The following is a 17498-nucleotide window of genomic DNA, read 5'->3' as shown; positions in this document are numbered from 1 at the left end:
AACAGAGGACAAGGATAGAAGTACTGTTGTCAGTATAATGTTCCTATGCAGATTAACCTGATATGCACTTTACCTTTCTACTAGGACGCAGGACGCGTATGTTGTGTCACGGCTGAAGGAAGGCAGCTTTATAAAGGAAAAAAAATTGCTCAGTGTTATTCTCCCTTTTTTAGCACCTCCTTCTGTTGAGCATGTACCACTACTGTGAGTATTAATACTTTCCTCATCAGACACGGTTGAAGTGAGGTAAGGCCAATCTATCTCCACCCATTTATTTGCTTATGCTGCAATGGAAATAAGTGTGTTGATGGAATCAACACATGCATTTTCCTCAAACTGGCCAGTGAACAGTTTGTTCCTAATGGTAACGTCTTCACAGGCAAGGAAAGCAACTTCCAGAAACCAGATTGAATACTCCAGTTATGTGGAGGGGAGTCTCATGCTTTTATTTGAGAATAGAATAAACACTGAGTGTGTATTCACGGTTTTATAGAGCTTAAAGACACATTTCCTATGCTTTTCATAATTTCCACATACTGTAGAAACATTGTGACATTACAGCCACACCCAAAAACATCATCTGGATGCTTCAGAAAATGTCCATTTGTTCTAGTTTTTATCTTAAAAGTGATAAAAAAGAAGTTGAACGATCTTCATTCATCCTAAGTCACATACCTGTCTGTGTTATCAAAGCTGGCAGTTATTAATAAGAGAAACAAGAGTGAGGGCAGCTTTTAAAAAAGCATCACAGGAAACAATCTGCACTTTCATCCACCCACATGAAGTCACCTTGGTGGCATGCATCAGAGAATCCCTTTACCACAGATGTCAACTCTGCTATGCCTTGACATATCAGGTAATTGTTAAAAGCTGTAAGCGTGACATTAACATCAACCAACAATATTGTTATTAGTCCTTGTCCCATTGTGAATGTGAAAGGTTTTGATTTTGTAGGGTCTGTGTTGAGTTAGTGTGCACTCACAAGGGAACGTACACGTATGTGAGACTTGTTTCCTAAATGATGACGGAATATTTGGATGTAGTTGATCTGCCCGATTCTTGCTTTGATCTCAACTTACAACATAGATCAACATATTATATAAAAAGTGATACTCAGTTTTGAAACAAAAGGACAAACTTAGTCACCAATCATCATTAAACAAACATTTTAATTATTCAGCATAATGGGCCAATCTAGTTGCTTATCACATTTTCTCTCAGAACATATACCAGCTTGTAACTCAATGAATATTACAACACTGGTTGCCTAGCACCACCATAACAGTGCAATGCTTTGCAGGAAATATTGAAGGGGTTTGAGTAATGACCTACAGACAACAGAACATGGATGCAGTGGGCCAGTGTTCTAATTACTTCCATATGGTGCATTTTGGAGCCTCTTATAGGCATGTAAGAAATACAGTGCATATGCCAAGATGGTTCTGCGGCAACTCAATCACTAGGAAAAATCTGAAGTGATTTAGACCACACTTTTCTTGAAGATGGTTAATTAATGCAGCCCTAACGCCAGAAAAAAATGTCACCATTGCAAACCATGGATACGTTACATTTGAATGTTATTATGTCATGGGCACATTGAAACGTTCTATTTCTACAATGTTGTGGTTAATGTGTGGTTAAATTAAGGCCTTAGAACAACTTGATTATGGAACAAAAACATGTTTTGCCTTAAAATACCTGGTTTTAAGCCAACAATCTCTGCTGGAAAAGCAGCAATGTCTTGGTACAAACAATCGCTTTTTTGTGTCACTATCCCCACTGTAGAAAACAGCAACAGGTCGCTACAAAACACGCATGTTTGGTGCCTAAAAAGCTGCTGGAAACACAGCAATGACTCACTAAATCAAAATCAGTTCTGTTGTTTGTTTGTCTCAAACAGTGGTCTGCAGCTTGGCAGGCATCCTGCTTACATAAAACACTCTGCCATCCCCTCGAGCCCTTGCTGACAAAGTCAGCTCATATTTGACTTCACTTTAGAAATGTTCATATGATGTGTATGAAACATGCAAATGTAACGTTTCCGTGATTTGCAGAAATGTACAAGGCCAAAATTTTCTCCTGGTGACTGGGCTGTTGGGTAACAGAGGTTACTTTGCCTGAAAATCAACTGCTGTTAGAACTCAGCTTTCGACTTTTATTCACACTGATGTGAGGAAGTTGATTTCACAGCATACTGACCTTTGGGACCAAAGTCTGTTTTTGCTCACTGACAGAAAAATGCTGTTGCAACCCTCCCTTTATTTGGCCTGAACTTATACTGCTGAGGACTCTCTTCCTGTTGACAGATACTGTAATAAATTGGGTAGTCCACTGTGTATATATATATATAGATATATATAGATAGATAAAAACATGCATGCTTTTTATACATTCTATTAATGCTTTAAAATATACACTAATGTTCTTGTTGATATTATATGCACAAGGTATGCACATGAATACAGCAGTCAAACTGTGTTTTCATTTCATAAGAATAAGCTGAAATGTTTAAAGCTGCAGCTGGACCATGCAGCAGAATATACCTCAAAACACATATACAATATATGTCAAATATATATATCAAATATGTTAGCAGCAGACACAAAGCAACATTAGCATTCATGTGAGAATGTGTTATTGTGTGCCTGAAAATTGTGAGGAAATTATCTTTCCCTCCTTTAGCTCTTTTTTGGTCTCCACCATCTATGGACTGAAATGTTTCTTTAGATGCTCAATGCTTCATTATGTTTACCAGCTAGTTGCTAACTTTCTCTGTTTGCTGCCCAGTGGTAGGGAAGTATTGTGTAGTATGTTTATTTAAGCTTTTTTTTTTTTGCTGCAAACAGCACCCCAATGTGGCTGGAAACAAAGTTGATGAGAGCAAATTTGCAGCCCAGAAAACCAAAACAATGAGCACAAACTGGCTAAACGGTTTTGTTGGACTAAAGGAAACTGCAGGGCGCAGTGATGAATCTCTGTGGGTTCATCATTACGAACATCCTTTTCAACATTACACAGCCATCCGAAGACTTATTATTTTTTGTTTTGTATACCATGGCCAGGGCATCCTCTGACAACACATCAGCAGCCCACTCAAAACTGAATGATTTTAGTATACATGCTGGAATTTGACTATATTCTTTCTTTAGCTGTTCTTCCCAGTGTGAATGCACTACACTTTTATATACAAGGTTAATTCACAGTATGCAGTTGGGACACAGCTCCAGTCTCTCATGTACTCCAACATGTGTTTTTTCCATTAGCTAAATCTAAACAAGGCCCATATATTTTGCAATGTTTGGCTGTGTGAGAGTGTTAGTAATAAAAATGAACTCATATGTAATAGGCTGTGTTTGTTGAATGCTAATTTTATTGTTGTGGGGCAGTTACATTCATGGCACTGTGTCATTTCTCTTACTTAACAGCATTCACATTTTCAACCTCTGCCAGAGCGCTGTCGTGCAAATTCCTTCGTGGGAGATTTGTGAGTTGATTTGTTCATTTGGTAAGACTTCACAGATTGGTCCACAGATAATACAGATCATATTTATCAGCTGATGAGACAATTGGATATAAATTGACAGATGATGTAGTCAGTCATTAATCAGCTCAGTTGCCAGAAGAAAATGTTGCCACTGTACATTTCTACACACCACTGGTAGATCACATTTGGAAGTTCATATCTATCATATGAGCATTTTTTAAAGGATGTAGCAGATGAAATGACCTTGTCATTGGATGATGGATGGCATGACACCTAGGTGAGGTGATTGCAAAGCTGTAGACCTCTGTTTGAGACCAACAACCCTGGCTTTTGTGCCACTGAATGTGGGTGTATTGTTAGCAACTTGTTGACCCCTTTTCTTATGCCATTTATGCTGCCAAACATAGGTGTTTTTTTAGTTACCCATTATTGCTTTTCCAGCGGCTTTTGTGCCAACGAACGTAGGTGTTTTTCAGAGACCCATTGCTGCTTTTCCAGCAGCTTTTGTGCCGCAGAATGTGGGTGTTTTGTCAGCAACTTGTCGACGCTTTTCTTGTGCTTTTTATACTGCCAAACATAGGTATCTTTTTTTAGCAACCCTTTTACTGCTTTCCCAGTGGCTTTTGTGCCACCGAACATGGGTGTTTATCAATGCACTGCTGCCATTTTTCCAGTGGCCTTTGTGTAGTTGTACACAGGTGTTTTTCAGCAACCTGTTGCCGCTTTTCCAGTGGTCTTTTTTTTTTTTTTAATGACCATGTTTGCTTTTTCCAGGGGCATTTATGCCACAGAACGTTGGTGTTTTCTTTTAGCAATCCTTTTATGTTTTTCCTGCAGCATTTGTGAATGACATTTTCTTTTTCTAACATGGCAAACTGTTTTGTTTTGTACCTAAACATAACCAAATATTAATGACAGGTAAATAATTTTCATTGCTACATGGTAACATATCCGTGGTTTGCAGAAACGTACAATGCCAACATTTTTTCTGGCGATTGGGTTGTATTAATTAACCATCTTCAAGACATATGTGGCCTAAATTACTCTACCAATTTATGCTAGTTACTCAAACCACAGTATGCTTTTACTTAAGTGTCATTATAGTGTAACAATGAACATCCAAACAATGAAATGTAAGGGAAAAGGACCCACAGAGGTAGAGGGAGAAATGGCAGAATGTAGGAAAAGGTAAGGAGAAAATCCCACTCCAGATTTGTGACATCATCCTCCCCAGTGCTCACATCCAGACCAAACAGGGCTATGTGTCTGGTTTTCATTTACTACCCGCTCACCCTCTCCTCTCCTCTTCTCACCCTCCTCTCTTTCTTTTTTTCCTCTCTTCAGAAAGTGGGAGGAGGAAGAAAGAGGTGGCAGCACTCCAGAAGTTTGGAAGTTTGTCCCATCCCAGCCTTGAACTCAGCACCACAGCTCGTCTGGTTTGAGACCGGGAGTGTGTCTGTCTCTTTCTGTCTCAACCATTTCCTCCCTTCACTCAGGACCTCTTTCTCTGCACATCTCTTATCAGTGACCTTATCACAGCTTTGCCCAGGCGCCTTCCTCTGGGAGGTGCTGGAAAAGCCAGCAAGGGGAATTTACCCAGAGGATAATGACCAAAAGTCCTTTTACATAACTAATATTACTTTTTTCTTCAAAAACAAATACAGTGGAGTACAGCTGCTTCAGCTCAGGGTAAGTTTTGAATTTGCAATGTTCTTTAGTTGATTTATGTTGCAGAAAGAGGATTCTGCTTGGTCTTTACAAAGGCACACTTTATTTATATTTTTTTAAAGACTGACCTTGATTGCACTGTATGTTGATTCTAAATAGTGCAATGACCTTAGCAAAGTTTCTAGTCATAACATGTAAGCTTATGATGGGTGTCATAATCACAGGGCTGCACAGAGATTTTGGCTTATAGGTCATAAATATCAGAGAGCATGCGTTTAGCAGCATGAGTGAAACCTATACTTTAGTGGTGAGAGAGCTGCAAGGGCAAGAGGTGAGCCGCACTTAGGGTGAAGGAGGAGACCTCAGCAATGTTATGTACGATGCATGTGAGTGTAGAGGGATGTGTTCCAGTAGTCTCTTTTTCTCTTCAAAAAATCTTAAAATGCTTTGCTTCTGTTTGACATTCTTGGTTTGTACAGAGTTTAATTAACTGCATAGGTCTGAAATAAATGTGGTGAGATAAAAGTAAAATCCCCAAGACGCTACTTCTGAAGTCTCAAGTTGTGATTCCAGATCAGTGTTAGAGCTATGAACCTGTAAGGACAGAAATGTCATTTTATAAAAACTTTGTGATGTACTTTCTATGGTAGGTTGTGGATTTTGTGTAATTAATCTGTCACATAATGCAAAAGATTATTTTAAGTCTCCTATCTTAAGCCGCTAAATATGCTGTATGTTATGTCAAGATTTACGAAATGTCAGTGATCATCTTCCAATGGCTCATTTTTTCACACTGTATTCGTATTCTGGAAGGATCTGTTGGACATTCAATCAAATCTAAATAGGGAATCTCTTGGTAATGGTACAGTCACATCCAAATGTATAAAATCTCCACACCCACATGTGAGCTCTAAAGAAGAGTAGTTGGATGGGTAGATGTTTCCACTGCAGCAGTAGCCCAAAACCACACCCTCTCTGAAATGAGTGCACGAGTGGAAAAGTGTGGAGAAGTGTTTTCCACACTACTGGCCAGAAGAATCAGGAGAACCAGGATTTTTTTTTATTCCATTGGACAAAAGAGGTGGGGTGGGTGGGTGGTGGGCTGCACTGTTAAGTGAACCAGGTGTGAGCCATTAATCTTCCTACATGACTGTAAAAACAGAGACAGAGGAGTTCAGCTGTGTCTTCATTGCTGTGTGTGCATGTGGGATTTGATGCACAAATTAAGTTATTTTATTGTGACTCCCAAGTCAAAACATAATAAAATTACATTGGAATTAAATCTCATGAGCTGCTGCCTTTACACAGTTTTATGTTTGCATGTAATCTGTTGCTATGATACAACAGAACCTGGTCATTTTTCAAAAGCGAGAGGAAACTTGGTGTGCGCTCCAGATTCGGTTTTATGTGTTTGAAATATTTTCACATAATTTACTACCAGCCTTACGACAATGCAACAGCTCCCCATCGAAGCTAATATCTATGTTGTTACTGGCAGAGTTACATCAGGAGGATTTTTAACAAAGGGTTTTTGGATATACTGTGTAAATCAGCATTAGTATGTTTTATGACTACTGAACTCTGTCCAGGTTTTTTGCCTTTTTCCATGATGCAGCACAGATGTCTGGAAGGTTGGAACATTTGTCAGAAAGGTCTAGCCTCAGAACTACTGCTCCAATGTTCTTTTTTAAGGGAACATGCGCAATACTGTAACTGCAACCACGTACATGCAATTATCCATGTCATGCCCCTTTTTTTGCCACCTGGGAAAAAGTCAACAGTAATCCAGCTGTCCTTTTGCTCATGGCCAGTCTTTCTATAAAATCTCAGGCAAGTCTGTAAATCCATTATGAAGTTATGTGCCTTTTTGCGATAGGCCCTTCCCATTTTTGCCAAATTGCAGAAACATAAAAACTTATGTTTACACCTTCACACACTTTTCCTCCATGCCAGATTATTTGCTCCTAGGGCAAAAACTTTGCCAGCCAAGAGGTGGGGAAATTTTTGTCGACTGACCAAAAGAGTGACCTATAGAGTTGGTGGTTGCAGCTACAAACCATCTATAATTACAACTCGCAAGGGATGTAAGTCAGGAGTAACCATTGACACTACTGTGTATGTAAGCACCAGGTCCATGGGTTGTCAGGTTTTTGTTAACGTTGATAAGAGATAACAGGACCCCCACTTGGCTAAAAGGTGTATCAGGGGAAAAATCTTAGAAATGAACTTGTCCAACTAACTGATCTCACTGAGCTGTTCCCATAGTATATTCCATCTTTGCTACAAGCCATCCCCATGTGTTTCTCTCCAATCCTAACCAATTGTGCATGAGTGTCACATTCAAAACTCGAACTCAGCCTGCAGGCTGACATTGGCCACGATGCTTAAACACACATCTGCTAGGTGTCAGACGGACTAATGCACACCAGCTGTGAGGAGCTGCCCGCCCGGCCTGCCTCCCCCTCCCTCTTTTATACTTTATCATTGATCCTCCTCTCATCTGTGCCACATATGTCACGTCACATCCTTCCAGTTGGAGGGTTGGTTGGGTGTGCAGGTCTGCACCAGTGAGTGGCAGTGTAGAGTTGTCTCACTCTCAGACGCTGCATTATAATGTAGAAATGACTCATGTCCCCCATGACTTCACTTATTTTACTGATCTCTCAGCTTCAAATTTGTCAGCGGTTGGTGAAGTGATGTCTTGTGCACAGAAAAAAACAGGTCTTTAGAATTTATTGATGCACATTAGCATAAATAACTGTTGCTGACAGTATAATTGATATGTACAAGGATTTCAGTCTGTAATTAAGTGTTAAGGGAGCTGCTAATGTTGAGCCAAGTTGACTATGACCCATGAAGCCCAGAGCGTAACGTGTGGTTGGACATTAAGGTTTCTTATTAGATGCGTATCATTTTGGACAAATTCCACTTGCTTAATGTGAACTGTGCAACGACACAATTAAAACAAAAATGAAATAATACTACACAGCGTCTACAGGTGGTAGGGAACATATTTAACATCTTTAATGATGTAATTTCAGCTGCACTGTGGCTGAGGAGTTGGTTGCCACAAGAAATGCAGCTGTGCCACTGTGACAGGATCTCCATTATGCTCACATGCAACTTTTTTGGTGTTGGAAAATATTTTTGGGGGGCAAATGTCACTGCCCCTGTTGGATGTCTGTGTCTGTATTGGCAAAATGTTCACATGTAGACATCACACTATGTCAGAAATTCTTTTTTTGAGTAAAGCAAGTGTTTGTTCAGGGTGTATGGGAAAGGTCTGTATTTCATTGTAATTTGACTTATAGAATCTAGACTTGAGTTAAAGCAGATTTTTTGGCCACTTGTGGCAGTGGAAACCAGCTGTGAACACAAAACTTTTAAGCTGATATGCAAACTTGTCAGCAAACAATTGTGTTTTTACACATTTAGAGCTAGATTAGTGTTTGTTTAGAGTAATGTTTCTGACCACCTGATGAATGTGAATTCATCTTTCACTCTCCTTTGTGCTCTGGTCCCCACTAACTGAAATGTCAGTGTGAGTAGTTTTTTGTCTTGTAGCTTTTGCTCAGTATAATTTAAGGGACACCTTTTAAAACTCTGTATTTAGAGTATCTTAACCAATGTGAACATTTACCAATTGCAGCCACCCTTTGTGCACAAAGACCTTTTCTTCTTTTTTTTTTTAGCAGCTTTTGTTTTCTATCCTAGGAGGTCTGCTTGGTGTAGCTGGTGTAACATGCAGTCAATTATACTGCTATCTGTCATTGAGGTTGATGAAATTTTGTGCTGTGCTGCACTGTGTGTGTTTATGTATGTGCATGTTTATGTGTGTGTGTGTATGTGTGTGGTCTTTGCTGTAAATGATTGTGTGAGGTCCAGCTGGGAACATGCTTCTAAGTGCTCACAGGCACATTGCAGCGTTTATATTGCTGTGTAAATGCAAACTGACAGTATTAACAATAAATACTAATAAATACTAATAATAGCCTACCTCTGAGCGAGATATGCTGTTATATGCGCCATACGGTGCAGCGTGTTCTGCTCACTGTATAACATAAACTGCTTAATGCTTAAACGACGAGTTCCCATTGAAGCCAGTCACCTTAATGTGGTGACTGAATAAATGATGACTCAGCATATCATAGTGGCACACAAGTGGACCTCAGCAGATGAAAAAACAAACAAACATGCTAACAGATCATGACTCATCTTTTAAATCTATTTGTCATGGTAAGCCATCATGATGTTTTACATATAGTTGTCCGCTCTGCTAAACGGCCCAAACATGCGCTTTAATAGATGTACTTGGATGGGCCATGCAGGCTTAGTGCTCATTTATACTCCCTTTATGTATGAAAATAGATACATCTGTTTCAAACGTTGTAAACGTCACTGCCCTCATACTTCCATGCATCCTTTATGATGGCAAAGATACAGCCATAGATGGCACTAGAGGGCGGAGTCAAAAGCTTCTCATAGAAACAGACAACGCAATGGAGGCAAGGTTGTAGTACTGTACATTTAAACAGAGGCAGCGTTGTAAATACATACATTGCAACATGTGGATGGAGGATTCTTTTCACTATAAACACCAATTCAGTACGGTCTTCAATTTTTTTAAATGACTCGGTCGTATCTCACATGAACTACACTACACTGCCTCTATGATCTCTGGTAGTACTGCTCCATTTTTATCCCTAACCATAAATAATTTTCAGGAAACCTGCACAAATATGGACAAAATATTCATTTCAAATGTTCAGAATCAACATGTATTGAAAAGTCAATATTTTTGACAACACCGATATGGAATGAGCGTAAAGCAGCACAAAGACTGATGCTAGTTGTTACTGTCACTTTCTGATTCATCTTCAAACAAAAATGTAATAATTTTAAAGATGTTCGTCACATAGGGGCTTTGGGTTTGGAGGGATGGCAGTATTGAGGCTGTGACCTGTATCTCACATGCGGCTGAAGTATATGGAACATGCAGTGAGTGAGAGAGAAAGGTTTTCTGAAAGGACAAGAGCTTAACAATGGACTTATTGAGTTCCTTTGGAATGCCAGAAGCATGTTTGGTACAGATGATTTGGGCTGAGACCTAGTGATCATTTTTGGGAGGTGTTTGCCAGAGAGTTTATGTAATAATCAAATTCATCAGTGAGGAAGTTTTCCCTACAGTTTGTGAGCTCCTTCTCTCTGCTGTTGCACTGTCCCTGATAATATTTTGCAGACATACTGGATCTTAAAGCTGCATGACAAATTGTATATTAAAGCTGCACTTATCAACATTTCTTATTCACAATGGATGAAAGACAACATGTAATGTGAAAGGGGTGGCTCGTAGTGATGAAGCCACACTGAATTATCAACCAGCTCTGCAGTTAATTATTCACAACTGAGCATTTCTGCATCTCTTGTGTCCTTTTATTTTCACTGCTTTGGTTCACTCTCTTTGCTCTAATGAATCTCATGTCCAGCAGCAGCAGCAGCAGCAGCAGCAGCGGCAGCAGCAGCAGCAACAGGCAGCTGTTTCAATGAAAAAAACCCACTGTGCATGACCTACCCACCACCAAACTGCTGACAGACAAAGTTAACAACTAGGTGGTGAACATAGTTGAGCTTCAGCTAAAGAGCCTGATGCTTCCGTCAGGAGTTGGTGAAGACCAAATTGTTGCTATAAACAGAGGACCAAACAAACACAAGTGTTTCTCTATGTCTGTTGCTAACATGTTTGCCATAACAACTTGCATAAGAAATAAATGCAGCTTTAAGTTAGTGAAATCATTTGGAGATGGCTTATTTTTTTACTTTCACTCTTAATTTTCTCACTTTTGTAACTCCCCTTGCTGCCATTGTTTTGGCTGCTTGTATCAGGGAAAACAGGACTCCACTGTGCTACTGTGTTTTCCTCTGTGGTGGTGAGGGGAAGCCATAGTGTTGACACATTGGCCAGGCCTGGCAAACTCTGCAGTGGCTTTTGAGTGACCTGAAATCACATGAGCATGAGTGGAGAACACAAACATCTGTTTCAGTATCCAAGAGAGCTTAGATTTCCTTGAAATAAAGGAACTTGGTGATTTAGGTCCTATATCTGGAGAGTGACAGCACTGGGGGGCTGAAGTGAAACATATGTCTAACTGCAAGTTGCAATATTTTCTCCAAGTGCTTAACATGTTTGTTTTATAAGGCAATGCTTATCACAGAAAGTTCTTAAATGCAATCATGATCTTGTCAGCACCATAAAATGACCCCACCCAGTTCACAGTGGGCAGACACTGAAATTTTGTGTGCCATAACTTTGCAGCTGCCTTCTAATATTTTTAGTTCAGTAATTTTCCTCACTCTTAAAGTTGTTTGTTAAGTGTGTTTGGTCAGTGTGTTTTCATTATCACACTGATGTGCCTGTCTAAAAATTGAATACAAATGTCATTGTTACTGCTTTTTTCCTCACCAGATCAGAGTTTGATTTTCATCTGCAAAGTGCAGTCTACATAAACAGTAGACACAGCAAAGTATAAACATGGAGACTCAACGCCTGCAGTGTTGCATTAAATTCAACAGCCGTGTGTTTATAATTCATTATTGCTGTGTATTGTGGATGGCTTTGATTCAAGCCTAGCTGACCCAGGTTTTCCTATACCCATGAAAGGGTCTCTTTTACTCCACAGCAAATAAATCCTTTAATTTCAATAGGATTGAAGTCTACATTTGGTAAGATCAGAGGGTCCAAGAATCCACTGTAGCCAGATACATTTTTTCCACAACTGAGAATATGGGTTTTAGTTGTTTGCGAAGATTTAGAACAAAATGAATTTTAGCATGATCTAATTTGCATTCCGGCATAAAACCTGTGCAGCCTGTGCCTTGTGTTAATTTGGTCTATGTTTTATTTGCTTGTCAGAATTTTCTCTCTCTTAGTCTTCATTTCAAATTGCTGCAATGGTAAGCCCAATTAGTGTTTCAATTATAGCACTATTCAAAAATTGAGTTTGCTGTATTGAAGAGGTAGCCTAAAGTTTAGGGAAGCACTGGAGGGTTGCCAGTCGGATCCCTGGAACAGTAGAATAAGTCTGGATGGGGAGGTACCCTTGAGCAAGATTGTGAACCCCCAGCTGCTCAACCCCAAACATATTGGGTTGCAGTTGCCCTGGGATTATTTGTTGGAGTGTTTTATTTTGGGTATGCCCAAACAGCAAAAATGAGCCACCCCCACAGCTTGGTATAACACTCAGCTGACCCATAGGCAGGTAAAAAACCCTACCAGCACCTGATGTCACCAGTGCAGTAGAGATCATGTCCAACTTCACTGAAAATAATTGATGGGCTAATCTGAGAAAGCACAAAATGGGAGGGATAGAATTAAATAATCATACTGTAAATTAGGCAGTCTCCCAAGCTTTTTCACTCACACAGACTTGGGTATCTGTTCTATATTATCTAATTCTTGTTGTGTCTTATTCATATTCCATTAAATAACCTGATTAAAGATAAATGAACAGTGCATGTGCTATTTTGTTCTAGAAAATCAGGATCTATCATAGTGTGTTATCCCTACAATCTCCACTAGAGGGCATTAGTCCTTTTCAGCCATGTCCCAGTTGTGCCTCAGTGTCTATGATACCCTCTTCCATCATTGTAAATTCATAATGGAGAAAGAAAGCATAGCTTATTATCATTCCTTTTCTGGCACTTCAAAATGCAAACTCCTTGCACATTGTTGAAAACCTCATCTTCTTTTATTGCCAGTGAAGTAGTCATCTAGTAAATCTGTTATTACCTAAATACCACTTTGAGCTCACTCATTAGAGCTGCCCTTCAACGCCAGCAGGCATAAGACTGACATAAAGACTGTTAAAGAGATTCCTCTGGGACTTTAAGAGTTATTCACTGCCCCATCATTAGCCTAATGGTAAAGACTTCATTCGTAATTGGCCATATGTGCCATCTAACACAATTTTATTTTTCAGGATCCCCTTTTTATTGTAGTTAAGTCTTTAAATGCTTGTGTGAAAATCATTCCTTATAGCAGGGTGGCGAAGCTGCCACATCACAGTGGGGAGTTTGGGTTTATTTGGGTGGCATTTCTTTTTCTCACATCAGAGTTTTGTAGTTTTAAGTTTCCGTCAGTGTAATTAAAATGTAATTGCCCTGGCTGCTTTTTTTTCTGGACCCATATTATCACCTCAGGGTGGTCTGAAATTGAATAAGTTATGTGTGTTTTTGTGCTCTTGACATGTATCTTTGTGAGGACTGTGGTGAGTTTGAGGCCTGTAGGAGTGAAGGAATTCCTCACTTCTAAGAGGGCTGTTTGAGGGTTAGTTTTAGGCTAGAGTAATGACTTGAGTTTACCATGTAGCTGCAATAGTTCACTGAAGGGATACAGGCTAGGGACTGGTATGGTCTAAGTATTGAAGTACAAATGTGTGTGTTTGAATCTTTATATTTATGTGTGTGTGTGTGTGTGTGTGTGTGTGTGTGTGTGGTAACAATTGTGCTTGTGACCTGAAATTAGAGAAATGGTTAGGTGAGACAACAGAGGTTACACACAGTATTTAAAATGTAAGTTAGATTTAAAGTTTGAAATATTTCTTGTACAATAGGCTTAATAAATAAGCATGAAAACCTGCATGTTCTCTCTGTCTTCTCTCAGGGTTACATACATATTGTACATGCATACCTTCTCAGTAGTGGGCCACATATGACCTTCCTTTCATTTCCTGTGACATTACCTAACATCACAATGGGGGAAAATCTGAATAAATAGAAAACACACACCCCTGCTGTGAAACTGGACTTTCCAGTCCAACACCCCTCTTAAGAACACTTTATTTTGTGAGCTGGAAAATTCCATCCTTGCCAAGCAGTTAATTACTAAAGCACATTGGCTGGTAGTTTTAACAGGTGGTTTTGATCATTACCACTCTGTGCTTCAGGTCTGCTACTGATACACCAGCACACACTGCTGCTCCCTCATATACAAACTAAAACTAGAAGGTTAAAAATGTCTGTTATCAGAAGTGCTTGAGACTGGAATTTTTATTTATTTTCATTTGTTTTTATTTACTTATTTTTCCTTTGAAACATTGTGGCCTTTATTGACAGATATCATGTCTGTTTTAAAGCTTGGCCAGGATGTGCAGGATTGCTGCTGCCTTGTGTTAATGTGAAAAATGCTCCAGCCACAAAATGATCATTTGTGCAACAATTACTTGTCCTGCGTTATGTTGAATTTGTGAAGAAAACATTGCTTTTCTTGCATGCTTCCAGGGTAAACAAAGAATCCAATTCATGATAAATTGGAGTAAAAGCAGTCTGTGTTTAACAACATGTCTATATCTATTAACAAACTCTCACACAACTCATACAGTAAAATCCAAGTTTCATATATCCAGTGATATGCTCAGTACTGTCCAAATATTTTAGCTAAAGCCTTGGTATTTAAAAGACTCCTGCATAAACAGTCTCGTGCACAGATTCTCCATTCATCATAGAGGCATGCAGTGTTGGGTAAGGGTTACTTTAAAAGTAATCAAAGTACATTACTGCTTTACTTTTTAAAAAAGTAACCAGTTACTTTACTGCATTACTCCCTGAGTAAAGTAACTCAATTACTTTAAAAGTACTTCCAACGTTACTCCCTGAGAAAAGTAACTCAAGCATTTTTAAAGTACTTTTGAGTATTCTACATTTCCTATTGGCCAATGGACCACAGGGCGCTAAGCCTACATTTTTTGTCTCCAAAATTAAAGTTATGGACCACTTGCCCTTCACTGAGATCCAATTCTCCCATCACAGCCGTCACTTTGACCAGTAGAAACACAGAACGATCTGCTGCCGTAGACAACTGTATGACAACAACACCCCAGCGTTTTTAATATTTCCTCTAGGGATGTTACCACACAGAGTAAAAGGGGGAAATGATGGTGTGAAACAGCAGAGGCACTTTGTCAACCCGCTGAGTTAACGTTACTGTCATTAGCATCAAGCTAGCAAACAATGGTACATCCTCACGGTTGGACATAAAGTAATAACATTAACAAATAGCAGCGGGGCTTTTACTCACCACAACTGCAGAGGCTCCCAGCTTCATTTGAAACAGACTACATTATAGACGCTCCGTTATTTATTAATCCCTCTGTGTGTTTACATATTTACTTTTTATCCGCTCCGTTGTCTTTGTAAAGTTAACATATTGCACCGTCATTTCAAACTCAACACTTGTTTCAAATTAAAAGCCCCTTATAACCTTGGCTGAGAGAATCCCTCCATTTTCTAAATAGGCTTTTATTCTGAAACATTTGTCAGAACTTCCTGTGGAAGATACAGTAGCTTGATAGTTTATATATGGCGCTTCAAATGTAGCTCCTGCCATCTGCTGACACTTTTAGGTGACTACAACAACATGTCGGCTGGCACATGAACAGACACAGTGACTCAAATAATAGTCAAAGTAATAAAAATAGGACAAGAATAACTCGATGACATCACACACGCCGTGAAAGACGACCGGGGATAATTGGTTGAGTACCAGCGTGTAGCATGGGGTCCATGTCATTGGTCCAACAGCCCATCTTATTTTTGGCAATAATCCAAAAGCCAATGGAAAAATCCCATAGGCTTTTTGATTAGGGAACCTGGGAGAAGCTAACTTCCAAATCGGCCTACAGAAAACGTCATCTTTGGTGGACTATTCCATCACCATGCACACAAAGAGTATAGAAGCACATCAAGAGACAGATCCGCCCCTCTTTCTCACTCCAATTCAGCCTGAAATCCGATCAAATGGTAAAACTAACCTGTGCTGTTTGAATATAACAAGATTATGTGACTGTATTGCCTATTTCTCGCCTAGCCTGGAAATCCAGACCCAAATCTAGAAAGATTTAGGGTCTGGCCATGAGTAATGAAAATGGCCCAACTCGAGGGGCAGCACCAAGCATTTGAAAATATCACTGCACGCAACTGGATAACACTACGACCAATCAGAACAATACATGGGGTGATGTATACACTTAGCTACCAGCGGAGCTAACTGGTAGATTAGACTCTTGCCGTAACAGGTCGGCAAAACAGCAAAAACGTCCTTCTTGCTAAGGAAAGACTCGAGCGCTGTCTTCTGTTCCTCTTTTAGAGATAAAGCCAAATCTAACTCGTTCATTGTAGTGGCTAAAGCCATTTCAACCAACTGGCGTTCATCCATAGCCATCTTGCAATGTTTACTGACTGATTCTGGACTTCGTCAGTGCTGTCGTCATCTGTTTAGCTTGCCTCTGGCCCGCCTATATCAGATACACTGATGTGATTGGTGCAGCTCGGCCCCAGTGGCATGGGTAATGAGCATCATTACTGATTGCCAGAGTGACTCGCTGAGCAAATTCAAATTGTGCTCTTGCGAGAACTCTGGATTTCCTACAGTGTTTAAAGAAACACATTTTAGTGCCCTGTTCAATAGTAGTGAGAGTTTGTGAACAGAAAGTGGGTGCCATACTGCTCAGTGAAAATGGAGGTTGGAGATGAAACGATAAAACTAAGCAGCATTAATAAAATATAAACTAAGATTCTGTCACTGAGTTGCCTTTTTTTTTTTACCTCAAATGTTTTCAGAAACACATTTTAGCTTACTGTTTAACTGTAATACAATACAAGATCAGTTCTTGGCAGCTGGCTGCCATTGTTTCAAACAGACGTGTTCACACCGTCACCCACCATCTGGTGTGGCTCACTGCATTCTGGTGGTTGTAGTTTTTCTCCCTCTTGAGCAAAAGCCTGCTTTTTTCTCAGTTTTTTTTTTTGTCAAAAGTATTTGCGTATTTCTACTGCATAGACATCCTATTTTTATTAAAAGGCCATCTATCCAGCAGTGAACTACTTCTTTAACCTTAAACCCGGCCTAGTTTCCACTGGATTGAGCATTTTTATGTAGATTGTGTGCTGTGTGGACACACAGTAGGAATTGTATTATAATAATTATGTAACAACAGTTGACTCATTTGAAGTGTGACATGTTGGTCAGGTCTTGTGATATTAGGATAGAGCAGCTGGTTCATATTCATATTTGTTTCTGGTCTCACAGGTGCCCCCTTTGCTGTTTTGGTGATAGACGATGAGGAGGCATCGGTTGTTACCGCTATGTGCCCTCCTGGGTGTCCTGTTCGCAGGACTCCTCCCTAACCTTGAGGCTCAGGAAGGTAAGTTGAACTCATCTCAGCTGCAGTTAGCAGGGTGTGCTCATTTTGCAGATGATCTGTCTGCTTGTAATGGTTTTTCCAGTTTTCAGCAATGCTCAGTGGGATACATGAATTTTTTCACATATATCTACGGCTGCATCTGGTCATAC

General features: G+C 39.7%; 1 protein-coding gene across 1 annotated transcript in view; it reads left to right on the top strand.

Annotated features, from left to right (window-relative positions):
• The first annotated feature begins 4863 nt into the window (after positions 1 to 4863).
• LOC144466904 (uncharacterized) overlaps positions 4864 to 17498 on the top strand; it is a 57385-nt gene continuing 44750 nt past the window's right edge. The window contains exons 1-2 of the mRNA XM_078174826.1: positions 4864 to 5173; positions 17235 to 17349. Of these exons, the coding sequence (XP_078030952.1) occupies positions 17265 to 17349 (85 nt within the window). The 5' untranslated portion in view covers positions 4864 to 5173; positions 17235 to 17264. The remainder of the gene's footprint in view (positions 5174 to 17234; positions 17350 to 17498) is intronic.

Source organism: Epinephelus lanceolatus, chromosome 14, assembly GCF_041903045.1.
Source record: "Epinephelus lanceolatus isolate andai-2023 chromosome 14, ASM4190304v1, whole genome shotgun sequence".
Taxonomy (NCBI): Eukaryota; Metazoa; Chordata; class Actinopteri; order Perciformes; family Serranidae; genus Epinephelus; species Epinephelus lanceolatus.
Note: the sequence above shows the minus strand (reverse complement) of the source record. Positions and strands in the feature narration are given on the sequence as shown.